This window comes from Nothobranchius furzeri, chromosome 3 (assembly GCF_043380555.1).
Source record: "Nothobranchius furzeri strain GRZ-AD chromosome 3, NfurGRZ-RIMD1, whole genome shotgun sequence".
Lineage (NCBI taxonomy): Eukaryota > Metazoa > Chordata > Actinopteri > Cyprinodontiformes > Nothobranchiidae > Nothobranchius > Nothobranchius furzeri.
Window position 1 is genome coordinate 73925979 of NC_091743.1, and position 15660 is coordinate 73941638.

At 40.5% G+C, this 15660-nt stretch overlaps 1 protein-coding gene across 9 annotated transcripts in view; it reads right to left on the reverse strand.

The window, feature by feature from the left end:
- Positions 1 to 15660, reverse strand: part of LOC107385885 (dedicator of cytokinesis protein 3) — a 200199-nt gene that overhangs the window by 9830 nt on the left and 174709 nt on the right. For 4 of the 9 annotated variants that reach the window (XM_070549538.1, XM_070549537.1, XM_070549541.1 and 1 more), the window contains 26 exons: positions 15466 to 15637; positions 15024 to 15121; positions 13514 to 13597; positions 11906 to 12006; positions 10561 to 10642; positions 9529 to 9699; positions 8630 to 8815; positions 7386 to 7578; positions 7100 to 7227; positions 5924 to 6070; positions 3936 to 4034; positions 3745 to 3839; positions 3588 to 3663; positions 3200 to 3300; positions 2699 to 2757; positions 2417 to 2565; positions 2237 to 2322; positions 2090 to 2116; positions 1527 to 1622; positions 1372 to 1432; positions 1185 to 1278; positions 960 to 1108; positions 804 to 890; positions 521 to 625; positions 306 to 447; positions 15 to 181 (listed from right to left, as the gene is read on the reverse strand). In XM_070549538.1, the coding sequence (XP_070405639.1) occupies positions 15 to 181; positions 306 to 447; positions 521 to 625; positions 804 to 890; positions 960 to 1108; positions 1185 to 1278; positions 1372 to 1432; positions 1527 to 1622; positions 2090 to 2116; positions 2237 to 2322; positions 2417 to 2565; positions 2699 to 2757; positions 3200 to 3300; positions 3588 to 3663; positions 3745 to 3839; positions 3936 to 4034; positions 5924 to 6070; positions 7100 to 7227; positions 7386 to 7578; positions 8630 to 8815; positions 9529 to 9699; positions 10561 to 10642; positions 11906 to 12006; positions 13514 to 13597; positions 15024 to 15121; positions 15466 to 15637 (2955 nt within the window). The remainder of the gene's footprint in view (positions 1 to 14; positions 182 to 305; positions 448 to 520; positions 626 to 803; positions 891 to 959; positions 1109 to 1184; positions 1279 to 1371; positions 1433 to 1526; positions 1623 to 2089; positions 2117 to 2236; positions 2323 to 2416; positions 2566 to 2698; positions 2758 to 3199; positions 3301 to 3587; positions 3664 to 3744; positions 3840 to 3935; positions 4035 to 5923; positions 6071 to 7099; positions 7228 to 7385; positions 7579 to 8629; positions 8816 to 9528; positions 9700 to 10560; positions 10643 to 11905; positions 12007 to 13513; positions 13598 to 15023; positions 15122 to 15465; positions 15638 to 15660) is intronic. The other 5 variants (XM_054732394.2, XM_054732388.2, XM_070549540.1 and 2 more) reach the window with 4 other exon arrangements.

A 15660-nucleotide genomic window follows, 5' to 3' on the forward strand; every position in this document is an offset into this window, starting at 1 on the left:
GATCCTCCGCTCACCTTGAACTCGTTGTCTCGGTCTTTGGGTCCTTTATGAAACGGCCGGTCGTACCGGAAATGCCGGACGTTGTTCACTCGATAGAAGCTCTTAATCCGGTCTGGAACTCTGTCCATCTGCAGGACGGTAACGCTTTCTGGGACTGGTGTCACGGCATAGATCTGCAGGTCTGAGCCGAGAGGTCAAGGTTCTGTTTGGATAAATGCATAATCCTCATCTGTAATCTGTGATCATCTGTAAATCTGATGCTCCCAGATCTGAATGAAACAATGGGGACTTTGTCTGAAGGATACACTGAGCATCACACTGCAGGATGGCCTCGTCTGGCTGATTTGGGTGCTGCATGGCAATGGCTTGTGGGAATTCTCCCAGCATCCTTTGCTGGAAGGCTTCCAACCTTTCATAGTCATGGCCTCGACAAACAAACTCTTTGTTCTGGGTGTCAATCAAACAAATTATTTTAAAAATCTCACTGACAGAAAACAGTAACTCCTGACATTCCACTCACTCTGAGGAAGAAAGGGAACTTCCTGCCGTAGAATCCGACCCTGAAGAACTCCGGCTCCAGACGCTGCTGTTCCATTATGTTGTCGTAATACGCTGCTTCCATTTTCTACACAAACGGGACAAAAAGGGAAGTAGGTGATCCCCAGTACTCCCACTAAGTCTCTGTCTGATGCTTCTCATCCACCAGCACAGACGTTTCCTTCAGAATAAACGAGGGTGAACATTTCCCTGTGATCTGGATGATTCCGCCTGAAGCTGAATAATAAGTTTGTGTTGGAGCTCACCCGGATCCAGCTGAGGCTCTGGTAGTCATACAGAGACTCATACTGAAAGGCCAGCTCTCTGCACAGAGGAATACCGAACTCCCAACACTAAAACAACACAAACGTCTATTAGAAATATTTCTCGCAAAACCAGATTTTTTGTGAACATAAACCGACCTTTCCCTTGTTGAAGTAGTGGATGACTTTGCGGCATAGACCTTCTTTTCGGTGCCACTCAGTCTGAGCGGGATGATGCAGGAACTCCTTAACGGGGCGCTCGTCCCAGTGCAGCAGCTCCCAGTACAGCAGCAGGGTGAACGCGGCCTCTGCAGACAAGCAACCGTCACTAATGAGTTTTTGACACCGTGTTCACGGGTGCAGCTGCAGGATTTAGCTCCGTACCCGTGTAGTTCTCGGCCTGCAGGTGCATGTCACACAGCTTGTGGATGTAGCGGATGTACATCTCCTCTTTGTTGATCTCTGACTTGTAGAAGTTCTGAGAAAATACAGAAAGAACAGTCAGATAGAAAAACCAGGTTTTGTTGGAGGTGGATTTTAAAAGGTTACTGAGCAACAGGAAGAATCTGACCAGGAGGTTAACAGTGCAGCCGATCTTCTTGTTTTCTGTCTCATCTCCCTTCATACAGTCCCTGAAAACAAAAACACAACAAAAAACTCAGGAACAACCTGTAAATGTGTGTGTGTGTGTGTGTGTGTGTGTGTGTGTGTGTGTGTGTTTTTTACCTGTAGTCCAGCAGTCGCTCCATCAGTCGCGTGACAGATGTAACAAAGGAGATCCCCGTCTCTCTCCACGTCTCCTGCTCAATCTTCTCCAGCAGACTTTAAAGAAAACATAAACATTCACACACGTGTGTTTCCACATGCTGCCAACGATGACATGAATCTAAAACTTGGGAACAAACAAGCAAACTTATAAAGTTTGTTTCTAAGAAAGCTAAATAAATCAGATATAACTTGTTTACATACATTAGTGCCTCATAACTACGGCCCTTTTAAACACATTCTTATTTTTCAGGATAACGACTTAAGTGTGGAATAAATAACTTTAAAGCAAACACCAGTTCATCAGTGCGAACGCAGAGATTCTGTTGGTCTAAATGGTGTACGGATTAAACGTCTCATCTTAAACTTAAACTGCTCCTGATAAATCCTACAGCATGCATTACAGAAGTTCTAAATAATCCATGCTTTATCTACAAATGTAGACACCACTTCAGATTTCTGGTTATGCTCTACTCCGCAGACACGACCAGCAGCATGAATCTATGTGTTTGGGATGCTGTTACCTGGGATACGGCCCAAACAGCTGGGTTCTAGTCCCGCAGCCAAGAGCAAAGCAAACATGAGTGTTAGAACAGAGAACTGAAGGTTATCAGAGGAGGAGTTCAAACACAGAGAGGTTCGGATTAGACGTGACAACCCGAGGCTCTTACAGCAAACCGAAGAGTTCCCGGTAGTTCTCGTCGCCTTTCCCTTCAGACACCAAACTGTCCAACTTATCGATCAGCTCAGCCTCCACCTGGATGGACGTTCAGAGAACGGAGCAGCAGCTTCTTCAGCTCTCTCTTCTGGATCGTATTCGTGTAAAAGGACTGTTGTGTTTATCCGTCTACCTGTTTGAAGTTCCCATTTTTGCGTTGCTCCCAGTCCATCATGTCATGAAAAATGGGAATCATGATGTTTCTCACCTCCAGCTGAGGGACCAGCGTCACTCCCAGGAACGGGCCGATCATTCCCGGGATGAAGTGGATCTTATTCTCTCCTGACATCATATCCAAACTCACATTTCATCATTCAGTAACCACCAAGTGATCTAAAACATCCATGATCTGCTTCTAGGAGTTTATTAGAGCTGCTGATTTCTTTTTGCAGGAAATAAAGTAAATAAATCTCACCCAGGTTCTGCCACAAGTTAAACAGTTCATAGGTCATCATCACTCTCATGTCGCCGTACCTGCAGATGAACAAAAGTCTTTTTTTACCAACCCTCCTCTATTAAACTTGGAGAACAATGAAGTTGGTTTGAGAATCATGCAGCATTAATGTTATTTAGATATTCATGTTTATTTTATTCTGATGAATTAAAAACCCTCTGGAGTTCACTTTTCCACCAGTTCCATACACGAAGTAATGATGCTACTGATTTAATAAATAAATATAATCATAATTTATTATCATTAAACAACAAGCAGGCGTGTGTGTGGGAGCAAACATTACACAATGCTTTTATTAAAAGGAAAATGTGCTTAAGTTGCACAATTTCAATTCAATTCACCTTTATTAAAGATCCAATTAGCATAATTGTACCATCGAGGTGGTTGATGACACATAGATAAATAATTATTAAACTGTGTGTGTGTGTGTGTGTGTGTGTGTGTGTGTGTGTGTGTTCTCACTTGTCTAAGATCTTCTTCCTCTTTGCAAGACTCAGGTTTTCCAGCTGTAAACTCGGCTGGTTAATGTAGAGCACAGCCAAGCTGAAGTAGGAGTTCCACACCTGCTCTCACACACAAGGCAACATTAAAGTATGTTTGTATGCATATTTAACCGTGAGCCAACAATTATTCAAAGGTTCAACATCAGCATCTCTCATCTTCACATTCATGTGCTTATCAGGATAAACTTTTCCCTAAAAAGCTCTAAACTTCTCTTCATCTGAAGGATTTACGGGTGTTTGCTCGAGGAAATACATGAACGCCTTCTCGGTTAAAATAATACATGCACCGTTTAAAATTCATGGCCTCTATTCTTGTGCAAGAGTGAAAGCATGACAATTAAATCTACCTTAAAGTCAAAATCTGTTTCTGCAAAGTTCTTGTGCAGAGCCGGAGCAAGCTGCTGAGCTGTGGTCAGGAGGATGCTGCAGAAAGTCACAAACAGCAGCTGTTCAGCCTCAGGTATGATCCATAAAAACACACGTGGTGGATCAGGTGTGTCTTACTTGCTAGTGAGCAACCTCATGATGTTCCAGTCCCGAGGGAAAATGCTGAGCTTCATCAGATTTCTAAACACACACAAAATCTTCAACAAGAACTCCTGAAGACAAGAAAAAGAGACAAAGTCTGAGTTTGTGAAACAGGAGCTGGATCTCTAGAGTAACGGCGGCTATGACAGGTGAGGTGTCTTCTCTACCTTCAGCTCATCTTTGCTCTGGAAATTCTCCATCAAGCGTTGAAAGTGGATGTCAGTCATCTGACGAAGGAGCGACAGGAGACATGAGACGTATTCTCCCTGTTGAGAGCAAAGAGGAGACGAAGACGATCATGTGACTCGGTTACAATCAGATAATCTGACTGGAGACGATTTCCCCCAAATAGGTCCAGGTTCACCTGTGTGACACCAGATTCAGGCAGTGGAGGTTAATTTCTAAACTTTATTAGATAAACATATGAATGCACAAAAACAGCAAAAACACATGGAGTACTTCTTGGGTGTGAAATAATATAAATACACCGCCCAGCAAAATAAATCTCACACTCTACTATTCCACTGGATGCCTTTAGCTTTGACTACGACACACATTCACTGTGGTGTTGTTTCGATAAGATTTATTTCCATCCAGTGTTGCATTAATGTTCCACCAAGATCGTGCACTGATGATGATAGAGTCTAACCGCTGCACAAAGCCTTCTCCAGCACATCCCAAAGATTCTCCATGGGGTTAAGGTCTGGACTCTTAACCACACTTTCACTATCTGAGCCCGATGAATCCTGGCTTTGTCATCTTGGAATATGGCCGTGCCATCAGGGAAGATGGAATAACCTGGTCATTCAGGATATTCAGGTAGTCAGCTGACCTCATTCTTGGAGCACATCCTGTTGCTGAACCTAGACCTGACCACCTGCAGCAAGCCCAGATCATAGCCCTGCCCCCACAGGCTTGTACAGTAGGCACTAGGCATGATGGGTGCATCACTTCATCTGCCTCTCTTCTTACCCTGATGCACCATCACTCTAGAACAGGGTCCATCTGGACTCATCAGAGCAGTTTTAATGAAGCGTTGGACAGTTCTTGACCCAGTTTTAGTCGTTTCTGCATCTCCATAGATGTTTTCTCTGCTTGATGCCAATGATCTGACCCTTCTCACACAGACTAACATCTTCTCCACGACCATCAGAGGTGTCTTTCCACATGGTTGTTTGAAATGAGAAGCAGCTCATTGCACCAGTTGGGTTAAATAACTTGTTGCAGCTGAAGGATACTCGCCCTGCAGTAATTATCCAATAGGAGGCTCCTACCTGTTTGCTTAGTCAGCTCCATTTGGAGACTTTTTTGGGCTTGGAGGTGAACCTCTGGCGCTCTTCAGTTGAGGGATCCAGTTAAGCTTCTGAAAAACGGGTCTGAGGTACTCAGGAGTAAAACTCGACTAGCCGCGGATTAGAAAAGGCTTACTCATCATCCTTCTGAGAGCCCCAGACCTATTCTTCATGGGCTACACATCAATGCAGTTAGTTCATCAGCAGAATAAATGATGTATGAAGAGCTTATAAAGTAAAAGAATCCTGGATTCAGCAATAATTCTGATGAGTTTAAAACAAGAATCTTGATGTTTACTTCCTGTTCATCTGGTTTCCAATTTCAGTTTTATTAAAAATAAGTAAAAATGAACTTCAAATATGATTACATCAATTCTAGTAAACAGGACAAGTTGAGGCCAGATGAAAGTGAAACATTATTGAAGACAGTTTAACAGTCATGTAAAAATTATTTTAGGAAGTTACACAATTTAATTTACACAAAATAAAACGACTATCAAAAAAAGAAAAATGTAAAAAAAAACCTTAACTCATTTAAAGCATGCAGGATTTCATAACAAGGACAACAACCGGTGTCTGATAAGAAATTAATTCAAAGACAGAACGATGCATGGATGGATTAGAAAAGGGCAATATGGAATAAATATGACCTAATTAACATAACAAGATTAATAATTCATTAGGTCAAATTCAGCTCAAATGTCAAATTATATCCTTCTCCTTAGTTAGAGTTCAACAATAAGAGCAGAACGTGGATATTGCCCGTCTCTAAACTCAACAGAGACGGTTTCACTCAGGATGGATGAGGGAACAGGGCGGGGGGAGAGGGGGGGAGAGTAGTAGTTGTATTGTTAGTTACTAACAGTGATCTCCGCGGTGCACTGCGGACAGCGTTGACCCCTTACCGCCTCCTGCGATTGGCTCTTGCTCATGATTGACAGAAGTGTCTGCAGGAGGACTTCCAGCAAGGACTCCACCATCATCTCAATCTCTTCCTGCACCGACATGTCCTGGAGGAAAGAAGGAAAAGAGGAGGAGTGAAGGAAGGTTTGGAAAACACTAAACACAAAGAAAGAAAGAAAGAAAAAAGAAAGAAAGAAAGAACCAAAGAAGGAATCAAAGAAAAAAAGAAACAAGAAAGAAAGAAACAAAGATAGATAGAAAGATAGATAGATAGATAGATAGATAGATAGATAGATAGATAGATAGATAGATAGATAGATAGATAGATAGATAGATAGATAGATAGATAGATAGATAGATAGATAGATAGATAGATAGATAGATAGATAGATAGATAGATAGATAGATAGATAGATGATGGATGGATGGATGGATGGATGGATGGATGGATGGATGGATAGATGGATGGATGGATGGATGGATGGATGGATGGATGGATGGATGGATGGATGGATGGATGGATAGATAGATAGATAGATGGATAGAAAGATAGAAAGAAAGAAAGAAAGAAAGAAAGAAAGAAAGAAAGAAAGAAAAAGAAAAAAGAAACAAACAAACAAACAAACAAAGAAAAAAGAAAGAAAGAAAGAAAGAAAAAACAAAAAAGAAACAAAGGAAGAAAGAAGGAAAGAAAAAAAGAAAGAAAGAAGAAAGAAAAAGAAAGAAAGAAAGAAAAAGAAAGAAAGAAACAAAGAAACAACGAAAGAAAGAAACAAAGAAAAAAGAAACAAGAAATATAGAAACTAAATAAGACAGAAACAAAGAAAGATAGAAACTAAGAAAGAAAGAAAAAGAAACAAAGAAAGAAAGAAAGATACAAAGAAACATACAAAGAAAGAAAGATACAAAGAAAGAAAGATGGATGGATGGATGGATGGATGGAATAATGGAATGAAGAAGTTGATGTTTCTCCCAATTATTAGTTAATGGCACCATGAGGGTTTTGTTTGCAGCCAAATTCAGTTTTTCAAGATGGAAAAGGCACAAAATCATCTGATGATATCAGACAAGGAGTGTGTGTGTGTGTGTGTGTGTGTGTGTGTGTGTGTGTGTGTGTGTGTGTGTGTGTGTGTTACCAGCGAGCTGGTCTTGATAATGGAGAAGACGGAGCTGAGTATTCCTGAGCAGATGAGGAGCTCTTTCTGTTGTCTCAGATGAAGATGGATGTGATGAAGAACCACAGGAAGAAGGATCCTTCGAGACTCTGAAGAGAAACAGACAAACAAATAAGCAAATGTAACATGTAAAACAACCATAACAGGCTTTATTTTTGCTTTTTCTCCTAAATCTTATGAATGAAAAAACTACCGTTTACAACTCACACCTGAATGCGTTGATGTTCTAAACATTTTAAATCTTTACCAGGGAAGGAGAAGAGCCGGCTGTCTACAGTCCGAGCGATGGACTGCAGCTTCACCACATCCATCGACTGGCCGATGTGCACCGTTGACGGCATGCTGCCCAAAGTGCCTCGAACAAACTCTGCTACCTCCTGGACTGTGAACATCTGTAGCAGCTCATCAAAGATGGCCGGAAACGAGTTCAACAGAGCGGCCTGAAGGAGAGTGAGAGAGATCAGACCAGTTCAACGAAGGAGGTTTATGTTAAAGAGACAAAACTAGGATAATGATGTTAGTTTGTGTGGTTTTAATGGAAGAAGATTTCTGTAGAACAACGGAGGAGAGAAGATCTGAGTCACATGGACACAGGGAACAGCTGATGTCCAAAAGGAGGGTTCCTGTCATCACACAGGTGTGGAAGTTTACACTCATCTACAGTAATGAAATGATACTATCAAGAGTCAACAAACCAGTTTTATACGTTTTTAGCAATATATTCTTATCATTTCAAATTGAACTGCCTCGTTTGGTAAAACAGCTGTTCACCTGTCTAATAACAAAAATCCACAGAAGGGTGGGGAGAGAATTAAAGATCTTTCAGGCATAAAATTCAGGCTAAAACCAAAAAATAAAGGGCAAAAAACTGTTTAAAGTTACTAAATTAGTCTCATTTATTCCTAATCAGCATGATTATTGATAATAACAGAAACACTGCGGCCCTCTGGTGGTTGATTTAAGTAAAACAGTCTAATACTGATGCAGACATAAATCAGATTCTTATGGTTTTAAACTTGCTTCATCACAGCATAAACACCCTTTCAGCCAAAGTGAAACAATATTTATTTATTTATTATTTTCATAAATAAAGATTCTAGTCTAAACATTAAAATATCAGTGATGTCATTTTTCCCAGCTGGCAATAAGATGTCAGATAACAAACAGCCAATAATCTGGTCTTTGGGGGTTATTTGCAGCTTCCTTTGCTTTAAATGTGAAAATAGCAAACTAATGTTTAGGAGATGATGCAAATTCACACATGAAGTTGCTGCTTTTGGGGAAGATGTGGGTCAATATGATGAGTGTGGCGTGTAAGGAAGGGGTTTGTAGAGCAGCATCCACGGGGTGTGAATCATCTGTGCACGACAGACAGGAGCGTGGGTAAGGTGTGTGTGTGTGTGTTGTTAGGCTCACAAACAGCTAAGAACATGAACAGGGGCTCTGGGCTTCACACAGGAAACTGGGAGCTGTTTCCTCTCGTCTACTTACTGACAGTGGCGGCGGCCGCAGAGCGTTGGAGCTCAAGGCCTGGGAGCAGTTAGTCAGCCCGGTGCCAGGAACCAGTCCCGGGACAGGGAACTGGGCTTGTCCCAGGGCATACACTAATGCTAAGGGACCAGCAGGCCCAATGATGGTAGCTGGAGCCTGATTTGGACCTGGACAAGGCTGGGAGCCCTGTGGTGAATGGGCAAAGAGGAGGCCCGGGAGAAATGAATGGGATCCGGTTGAAGGAGAATTAGGGGAGTTTGAAAAAGAAGGTGAGGCGAGTAAGCAAGGAAAGGTCCGAAGGATCAGACAGAAAAAAGGTAAACATGGAGATAAAAGTCAAACCTAAGAGGAAACGATAAAAAAAGTTACTAAACTACAAAGTCAACTAAACTTTCAGTGTTACACAAAGACCTCACTTTCCTTTTTTTTCTTATCTCTACAAACATGAAGAATAGAGTCAACATCTCACAGCCCGGCGACTGCCGGGGACCACATACGAACAGGATTTGCAAAGGAATTTCCTAAATGTTGCGGGAGTTTATTAAATGCTTGAAAAATTTGTGCAACAACTTTTTTCTGAAAATAGCCGTTGGGCATCTGGAACCCACTCTAAAAGTAGCTGAGTCACAATGTGATAAAACATGTGAGTCAGATTTGAGAAGGTCTGGCCACTAAACGGAAACAAAATTAGGATACTCAGTAAACCAATTTTGTTATTTCTTTGGAATCAGATCATCTCCATGTGATCCTGACATGAAAAGAAAAGATAAGGAGTGCTGCACAAATTCAGTTTTTTTTTTTCAGAACAAATTCTGCACAGTTTGGTTTTCCAGCAGTGACAGTGAGGTCCTGGATTTCAGGAAATGTTTTCTGCTCGTTCGTTCAGAGTGTCTCCCCACCTGGGTGAAGATAAGCGTCTCTGAGTTGCGGCTGTCCAGGCTGAGGACGAAGCGGATGGACTGAAAGAGTTCCTGGATGCTGGTGCGAAACTGTTCCTCCTCCATCCCACAGGTGGCTCGTGAGTAAAGGATCCGGGACTGGACAATGAACTTAAACAGATACTCCAAAGCCTGGGGCAGAAAAATCAAACAAAAACAAGTTAAAGCAACAATAATGTGTTTTAACACATTAAACCGTTGCTTTCTAACTAGTTTGAGTGGGTTTTCAGCCATAGCCTTTAGCAGCTAATCAGAGGACAGCACTTTGCTGCCCTCTGCTGACCAGAAGCTGCACACAACAGTTTTGTGGTCCTGGTAGGACCACTAGAGGGTAGTCTCTACCTGCTTCATGGCTGGTAACGGTTTACAGTACCAGGTGCAAATCGGGTGTGTTGGGACTGAATAAATAAAATCTGAGCTCCATATGAAGGCAAATGTAATCCATCTGTCATCAGTGACTCTTCATAAGTAATTACAGCAAACGGCCTTCAGACAGAGCTGTGATGAGGGTTATGAGGGTTCTCTTCACAGATGAGTGAGTTAGTAAAAGAATGTGTTCATAAAGGACTCAAAAAGATGAACAAAACAGTCTGATCTGAACCCAAAGCTGCAGGATGTGTCAAAACAATCCTCAATAATTCAAACCGTCCACTTCTACAAGACAGCGTGACCCATTTAGGAAGAATGTTTGAGTCGGATTAATATTTTAGACCACGGAGCAGTTTTGTTGGATACATGTGGTACATTGTGCATATTCTTAGGAGGGTACGAGCTTTTTCTGCAACACTGACTACATGCCGCCTGCTGTTTGAAGTAAAAACATCCAGGACACGGAGTGGGAATATAGAACATTTGAAAATGATTAAAAGTCTGTAGTTCAACAATGATTGCTACATAAAAGTCAGAAAACGTTTGAGCTTTGTTAAAACAATGAGTAAAAACTACAAAAGTAGCAAATATCTGATCATCAGGATGAATAATGCTGGTTTTTACCCTCATGGCCTCCTGTATGTGGTCCTGTCTGACCACTTCGGCAGATCGGTCCATGTACCACTTCAGACAGCGGATCAGCTCCCTGAAACACAACCAGTATAATCTGCACATGACGCTTTTTTTTAACATTAATAGTTAATAAGTTTTGAAGACAACACTGATTTACTGTTGGAATTAATTTAAAAGAATTCATGTAACCATAAATGTTTTGGAAATTTGGGAAAATAAAAGTAAAATTTCCAGGCGATATACCAGATGAGCATCAGTACTTCTCAGGATTAAAAGCTTAAGTCAATTATTATTTTCATTTTGTTTATATTAACCTTTTAATTTTTTTTTTTGTATTTCTAATATTTTTTTACTGGTGAAATATTTATATATATTATTTTAAAGAAAATCAACCTTGTGATTAAAAACACCAAAACAAAACATCTAATAACTTATTTGTTTTAATTATATGAACTTATTTGCATCAATTAGCCTTTATCACATCTGATGTCAGCATCAAATGATCACTTACTGATAAAACCTTATAACTAAAATCAATTTGGCCCTTCAAAATAAGAGTTTTTGTTCAAATGTAACTTTTGAAAACTTTGGGTGTTAGCGATCACATTTACAGTTCTGTAAAGTAAAATGAAGCATTCTGGGTTAGAAATCTGCCCATTTGTTTAAAGTTTTTTACATTTCTGTAGACAATTAGTGAAAATGCTGCATTAAACATATAGTAGGTTTATAAACATAGCAGTAATATTCACCTGCATGCCTTAGCAACCATCATAAAAGGGATGTCCCGTTCAGATATCGATATCAGAAGTAATTCGATATCAGCCCCAAAAGAGTGTATCGGATTATATCGGACGGCATCAAAAATCTCCAATATAAGCAGTCCATTAAGGTTCACAATTTTACAACCAATGTTTAAAAATAATTGCCATTTTTTTCATACTTACTCTTATTGGCTCTTGTTGTCCGATTGAGTAATATCACTTGATCAAGCCTTTCATACATTCCACACGATGAAATAGGGAAAAGTATATATGATTTGTGCCGATATATCAGATTGATATCGGTCAATACTGAAGGCTGCAATATCGGTATCGTACAGGAAGTGAAAAAGTTGTATCGGGACATCCCTAATAAAAACTCATCAGTCATACTTTAATAGACAAAAACACTTTGGAGAGCATATTATTAAATTACTGGTATACTATTTAAGGTCATAAGTTACTGCTGGATGCTGAGGTATCGATGTACTTATTTGTTTAGGTATTATTAGTGCTGTGATGCTGTATAAACACCTTGAGCATGTGCAGGTGAGCTGGTGGAAATCTACAACACTTACTTGTAGGCCAGAGCGCCAGCAAAGTGCTTCTGGATGTACGTGTCCATCACCGGCCTGAAGTGGTAATATTTACTGTCCCTGAGCAAGTTTATGATAAAAACCTGAAAGAAAGAGGGTACCTCATAAAAAACAAGATAACTCTCTGGAGTGCTTTAAACTGGTTCTCATCTCATCTTTCTGGAGAACTTTTAGTGTTTCCATCAATGAGCTGCAGTCTGAACAAAAGCCAGTCACCTGTAGGGTACCCCAGGGCTCGGTTCTGGGACAGATCCTTTTTCTTTCATATTTGCTCCCCCTCAGGTAGATTATTAGTAAGTTCAGTAACCTATCTTATCACTTCTATGCTGATGACATTCAGTTGTATTGTTCCGTAGGTTCGGGTGAGCTTCATAAATTATCTGCACTAATCACCTGCTTGTCTGAAATCAAGCAATGGTTAAATGAAATATACTTGGGTTCTCATAGTTGACACCCTAACCCTGACAAGGAACTCCCTGGTAAAAAGAGCACCTAGGTCTCTTAGTCCTCTTTTGTCCAACCATCCATACAGAACCTAGGTGTCACATCTGATTCCGCAACATTGTTTCAACGAAATTGTAATCAATTCATTAAAAACTGCTTCTTTCATCTCTGGAACATCATGAAATTAAAACCTTTAATTTCCAAGAACAACCTGGAAATGGTCATTCTTGCTTTTGTTTCATGGCACCTGGACTACTGTAACAGTCTTTTAGCTGGTCTAAACCTCAAGCAACAAAAATGTTTACGACTTGGAAAACTCTGCTACACGACTGTTATCTGGAGTTCATAAACATTCCCACATTACTCCTGTCCTGGCTTCACTCCACTGGCTTCCTGCAAATTTTAGAAGTAATTTTAAAATCATATCTTTAACTTTTAAAGCCTTACGTGGTCAAGCCCCGTCATATATGACTGATTTGGTGCAAATCTACACTCCCAAATGTTGCCTGAGATCAGAAGGTCAGATTCTCCTGATGGTACCAAAAACCCGCCTGAAGTCCCGGGGTGATTGCTCCTTTAAGGCTATGGCTCTGCGGCTGTGGAACGATCTTCCCACATGGTTTTAAATCCTTTTGCGTGTTTAAAAACTGTTAAAAACTTGGCTTTTTAAACTTGATTTTGCATAATTTTATTGCTTGTCTTACGCTCATGCTTGTTCATGTTATTTATTCTGTTTTAATGTGAAGTTACTTACTTTCTTTTAATTGTAAAGAAAAATATTTCTACAAACTCCAAATATAAGCTTGGGAGAAAACATTTTATTTCAGTAACTCTATAGTTGACAGGTCAACTGAACTGAAACTTGATAATATTAATTTGTTTTGTTGTCTTATAAATATCTAAATGTTCTGCAGCCGAAGACAAGTTACACATCAATCTGAAGTTTTATCTGGTTCATAAATGAGCCAGAGATGTTTCTGCAAGATGCCGTCTCAAAGTTATATCAAAGTGATGACATGCCACATGAGTTCATAATCATTCTTCTGTTTTTTATTTTTAAATTGGCTCTTAGTTGGTTTCAATTATTAGCCTCAAAATGTTCAGTTTTACTTAATCAATTTGTTTTCTTTGTTTTCAAACACGTACCAGTGACTGGAACACAAGAGGCCCAAATTTGTCCGTGTTGTCGTCCAAGATGGAGAACAAAGTGTCCAGAATGTCTTGGAGAAACTGTCACAAATAAGCACACAATCACACCCGTTTAGTTATTTTGTTCTTTACAAATGCAAAGAGGTTTGAATGAAGACAATTGGACCTATCTGGTTTATGGAAGATGTTTCACTTCTCAAAAAAAGAGCTTTGTCAATTCTGATTGGAATATGTGAGACTAGCTTTGAAATTCTAGCTGTCTGTTGTTGCTTAATGAGCTCAAACTACCTACGGATACCCCTCCTCCCTACCCCCTGAGGAGTTGTTGAAGTCATTAGCCCCCATTGTGTGGGAATGGTTGTTTTGATTAGATGCAAGAGGGTGTGACCTAGACTAAAACTGTTTTGGAATTAGGTTTAAAGCTGCACTGTAGATGTTGGAAAGGTGAAACCTGAGGCCTCCTCCTCTGTTTAATGTAGGTGTCCAGTTGCCTTTTCAGATCTTTTTGGAGTACCATGACTTGGATGACTGAGAACCTTCACCAACATATTCTTAAAAAATCAAACGCCTGTTGGAAGCTGGGCATGATGATACTTGTTACAGCCCTGCCAAGCTAGAGACAAAGCACTCATCCAGTAAGCAAACAAATGTTGCTGTGCCAGTGCAACCAGATGATTGGCTGCTTGAAATATCCCTGCTGACGTCCCTTTGCATTGGTCTGGCTGTGTTCAACCTGCAATTGTGCTAGTTGTTTAAAAGCCTGCTTGGTGCAACTTCAAGACAGATCTGGGTGTTTGCAGAGATCACTTTTGGGAGCTTCTGCCAGAGTGGCACTCTTGTTAGGCCTTTCGGAGGCCAATTAAAAACAAAACAAAACACGTAAACTCACACCATTTATGCCAAATTCCTCCTTATGTTGTGGCCCCAAGAGCTGGGCTGTAAAATATGGGGGCTTGTCCGGGACCTATCTGGAGTTTTAGTTGAATTTTGTGTTTTAAATCCTGGTCTGTGTTTGTCTTTTTAGCACTTTGTTTGTAGCTTGTGGTGAGTTTATTTTGTTTTACTTCATGAGCTGGAGCTCCATTAACTGTAATGTGTTTATGTGGGTTGTCAGATCACTGCTGAGTCAACACTGAAAGAAGACGGCAGCCTGCTGGACTTCATCAAGCAGAACATCCATCCAGATTTTAACATTTATTCACAAAAAACCAAACTACAGAGAAATGAAGGGTGATGAGGTTTGCTGTCAGCGGTTTCACTCCTCTGATGATAAGAGCCGCCAGACAACTTTAGACATTCAATCTCACAATAAGACGAGGATAACATATCATCACCGGGGGGCGGGGTCACAGGGATATTACTGAGCAGCGTCAAAGTTAAGAATATTAAAATCCAAATATATCAGGGACAAAATTATTGTTTACAGTGGAAATAAAGGATTCCCATTTTTAGATGTAATTACATTTTTTATCATAATTAAAATTAAAGTCATCAGATTTAACCTGACCTTTACTATTTCTTCCCCGCTGACGTGCCGAAGACGCCCGAGGATGTCCATGACCCGGTCAGGGTGAGCCTTCCACTTTAGCAGGGCCAAGAGGTCCACTGGCAAACAATTATACAGATATACAACATTAATAGAGAACAGCAGCAGAAATATTCAGACAAATGAAAATTAATTCAGCATTTTGGAGGCAGAAGGAATTTCAGTGAACGTTCACATGACTTTTTAATACGAGACTCTGTTTTTGCTCTTCACAAACGATTCATAACAGATGACGGCACCGCGCTATCATGACAAAATCTTACCTAATCATTCATTAAAAAACATTTTTGCAGATCCAGTCTAATATTGCAGTCGCTGTCAACTCCTCTGAATGCTATTCAGAGCCTGAAGGGACTTCTGTCCCTAAAACAGTCAAAGTGAGAGTTGATCTAGGTATCAGCACCGTTCTGAGTGAGTTTGGTGGAGGAGAGCTGGGTGCAGATCCAGAACGTCTCCTTGGTGCTTCGCTGGAAGATGAGGCTGGAGGGGATGTTGGGACAGCTGTTGAAGTCATCCTTACAGCACGGCAGGCCCAGGTAGAGGGCGTGGTTACTGAAGGTTGTGTTCTCATCACACTAAAGAGGAGGAGAGGGAGGAA